This window comes from Carlito syrichta, unplaced genomic scaffold (genome assembly GCF_000164805.1).
Source record: "Carlito syrichta isolate Samal-C Ts95f unplaced genomic scaffold, Tarsius_syrichta-2.0.1 Scaffold302358, whole genome shotgun sequence".
NCBI lineage: Eukaryota > Metazoa > Chordata > Mammalia > Primates > Tarsiidae > Carlito > Carlito syrichta.
In genome coordinates this window covers 595476-598800 of record NW_007246454.1, presented here as the reverse complement: position 1 = coordinate 598800, position 3325 = coordinate 595476, and the positions used below count along the sequence as shown (strand labels likewise).

Sequence of the window (3325 nt, the reverse complement as noted above, 5' to 3'; positions counted from 1 at the left end):
ACTTTTTTGTTTTAAAAAATACAATTTAGCCGGGTTCAGTGGCTCAGCCTGTAATCCCACGTCTTGGGAGGCTGAGGTGAGTGGATTGCCTGAGCCCGCAGGTTTGAGACCTGCCTGGGGAACTTGGCGTGACCTCATCTCTACAATAAGTCGAAAAATCAGCCAGGCGTGGTAGGCACATGCCTGTAATTCTGGCTTCTTGGAAGGCTGAGGCGGAAGGATCGCCGGAGCCCAGCAGGCCGAGGCTGCAGTGGCCAAGAGCGACCACTGCACTCCAGCCTGGGCGACAAAGTGAGACTCCAACTCAAAAAAAATATATATATATATACTTTTCTTGAGTCAGTCTCACTCTGTCTCCCAGGCTGGAGTGCAGTGGCACGCTCTTGATTACCGCAGCCTCGACCTGCAGGGCTCAGGTGATCCATCTGCCTCAGTCTTTCAAGGAGCCAGGACTACAAGCATACACCGCCATGCCTAATTTTCTTGATTTATTGTAGAGATGAGGTCTCACCAAGTTGCCCAGGCTGGTCTTGAACCCACAGGCTCGGGCAATCCTCTCACCTCGGCCTACCCAGGTGCTGGGATTAAAAGGCTCCTGTTCTATATCGTAGGCTGGAGTGCAGTGGCATGATCACAGCTCACCACAGCCTCAAACTCAAGCAGTTCTCTGCTTCAGCCTCCCCTGTAGCTGGGACTAAAGGCACATGCCACTGTGCCCAGATTGTTTTTGGTAGGGGTCTCGCTTTGTTGCCCAGGCTGGTCTAACTCCTGGCCTCAAGTGAGCCCCCCACTTGGGTCTCCCAAGGGCTGGGATTATAGGTGTGAGCACTTTACTCAGCTTTCTTTTGAATTCTTTTAATGTCCCAAATGGCAAGCAACATCTTTAGAATTTTTAACATGTTAATGATCTTGTAATCACCTGAGCCCAACAGGTCAAGGCTCCAGTGGCCATGAGCATGCCACTGTACTCCAGTCTAGGTAACAGGAGTGACTCCGAATCAAAGAAGAAAAAAAGGACATCAGCACTAGGCAATGACAAAAGATAACAGAAGGTTTTGTTGTTTAATAGACATTTATTCCTTTAGTTGAACAACCTCTACACACAATCAGTATATATAGTTTAAGAGCTATTATTTTTGAGTAGAAAGAAATTTAGGTCTCAGAAGTCTTGAGCCAACTACGAATATTTCCTGGAAACCAATTACTGAGCCTTTTGAAACTCAAGAAAACAGAAAGATTGGTTCAGAGAAATCAGCATTTGGCTTAGAAATCAAACTCATCTTCTGGAGTCAGCACACCCTGACGCCAGTGGGGCGGGGCAGGTCCTCTCCTGGGAAACCGGGGTGGTGCGCCCAAGGTAAAGGCGGGCCCACAACTGAAGACCCACCTTTGTGGAAGGGCAAGGACTCTCAGCACAACTGACCAGGGGTTAAAAAAAAAAAAAAAAAAAAGGCCCTGCAGACAACAGGTCAGATTAGACCGGAGACCGTGAACTTGCACTCACACCAACTGCGTCTGGTCTCTGCAGCCTCAGGGGGTGGGTCAAGTGGGTTGACCCAAGATGCTGTGTAGGACTGATTGGACTTTCTCCCCTTCCATGGCTGGAGGACTCATAACGGCCACAAGTTAGTGTTAAAGTACTTTAAAATCTTGATTAAACAGACTTTAATTTTCTAACCTCAAACACTTGAAAGGGATTTACCTAATGGCCACTGGCTTACCAGATTCCCACCCTAGCACTGACCACTCACTTACAAACCAAGGTTAATTCTTATTTATCTAACATCCAATCTCCATCAGCTTTAAAGTACAACAGCGTAAATGCTACTGAGGACCACGCAAAGGATTTCACAGAGCCATGGGACTGAGTCAGGAGCGATCCTGTCACATGAACCTAAGTGGTACTGGGGCGTTCTACATTAACCCAGACTTGTTTCATTCATAGAAGAGCCTCTTCCAAGTTTACTCGGAATGATGGCATTTTGTAAAGCTTTTCTTTCAGAAACAGCAGCCACACAAATGCAACACTGGATTAAATCTAAAACCGCGGGCTCTACATAACTGTGACACAGGTTAGGATGTTTTCCTTCACCCTACAAACTTCCACGCAAAATCCAACTTTCCAAGTTTGTACTTGCCAAACAAGACCCCTCAGCCACTTCCCAGCGACCCTGCAGGGCACTGCCCCCTCGCCAGTGTGGCTGTAGACCTCACCACACGCACCAGATACATCAAAAGGCTAGCTTCAGCACCCCTCTTTTCAAGAACGTATTTTACACCCATGACTCCACAAAGCAGGTTTTCAACACGGACACGGAACTCCCTAATAAGATAAAGCAAAGACAAAGAGTTTATCTTATTAGAAACAAGATACACCATCACTTAGAGTCTTCAGACATTATTGCACTTTGACTTTCAGAATTTGACAAAGCATTCATAAGACGATCTGCAGACTACTTTAACAGACAAAAACACCTTTAAGCAGACAGGACTGTCCTCATTGTTTATTGGGGGGGTTTTACAAACACGACTTGGGTTAGCGGTAGCGGTGCAGCTGCAGAGTGTTGCGCCTCCTCCAGGCCGCCCGCCGTGAGCCACCAATGGTGTGGTGGAACTTGTGGCCCTTCCCAAGGCCACGGCTCTTGCGGCCAGCAGACGTCAGCCCCCGCATCTCCCGGTGCTTGTGGACTGGCTTGGTGATCCACTGGGTGTCGGGATTTCTTCGGATGGCTTTATGGAATGGATCGATGAGGATAACCTCGAAAAACTTGTATGTGGAATCTTCACCAACCCAGTAGGAATTCAGGACTCTTAGAGCCCCACAGTGGCGTCCAGCTCGCTCCTGGAAGAGGAAAAAAGGCCAAGGTCAGCCTGTAGTATAACTCATCCCAACAACCTGACCCTAACAGACTCAACCACAGCAGATACTCAGTAAGCACCCCGCCCCCGGGGACTGTCACCAGTGGGCACGAGATAAGCAAGCTACCCAGCAAAACAAACACACTAGAGGGAACCCGCCATTTCCCGTACCACCCGCCCCCAAGGCACGACGGACGCGTCAATATCTGGCTAACAAAATGTGAGGTTTGGGGCCTTGTCTTTGTAGAAGACATCTGTGGTCAGCAAGCTTTCAGCCAGCTGAAGGACAGGTCCTCGAGTGCCAGCCCCCCACACCGGCAGCTCAATCTGCCCACCGGAGAAAGCCCGCGGCAGCGTAACGACACGCGTCCCGCCCCAAGACGCCGCCACGCGCTTCGGAGCCCGTCCGTCGCCCCCACGAAGCCCAAGCCCGCTCCCAGCACGCGCACGCCTCCGGCAGCGACCC

The 3325-nt window shown here is 49.8% G+C and overlaps 1 protein-coding gene across 1 annotated transcript in view; it reads right to left on the bottom strand.

Annotated features, from left to right (window-relative positions):
- Nucleotides 1–2476: 2476 nt before the first annotated feature.
- LOC103258772 (60S ribosomal protein L15) overlaps nucleotides 2477–3325 on the bottom strand; it is a 3236-nt gene continuing 2387 nt past the window's right edge. Inside the window, exon 4 of the mRNA XM_021711553.1 lies at nucleotides 2477–2842. Within this exon, the coding sequence (XP_021567228.1) occupies nucleotides 2537–2842 (306 nt within the window). The 3' untranslated portion in view covers nucleotides 2477–2536. The remainder of the gene's footprint in view (nucleotides 2843–3325) is intronic.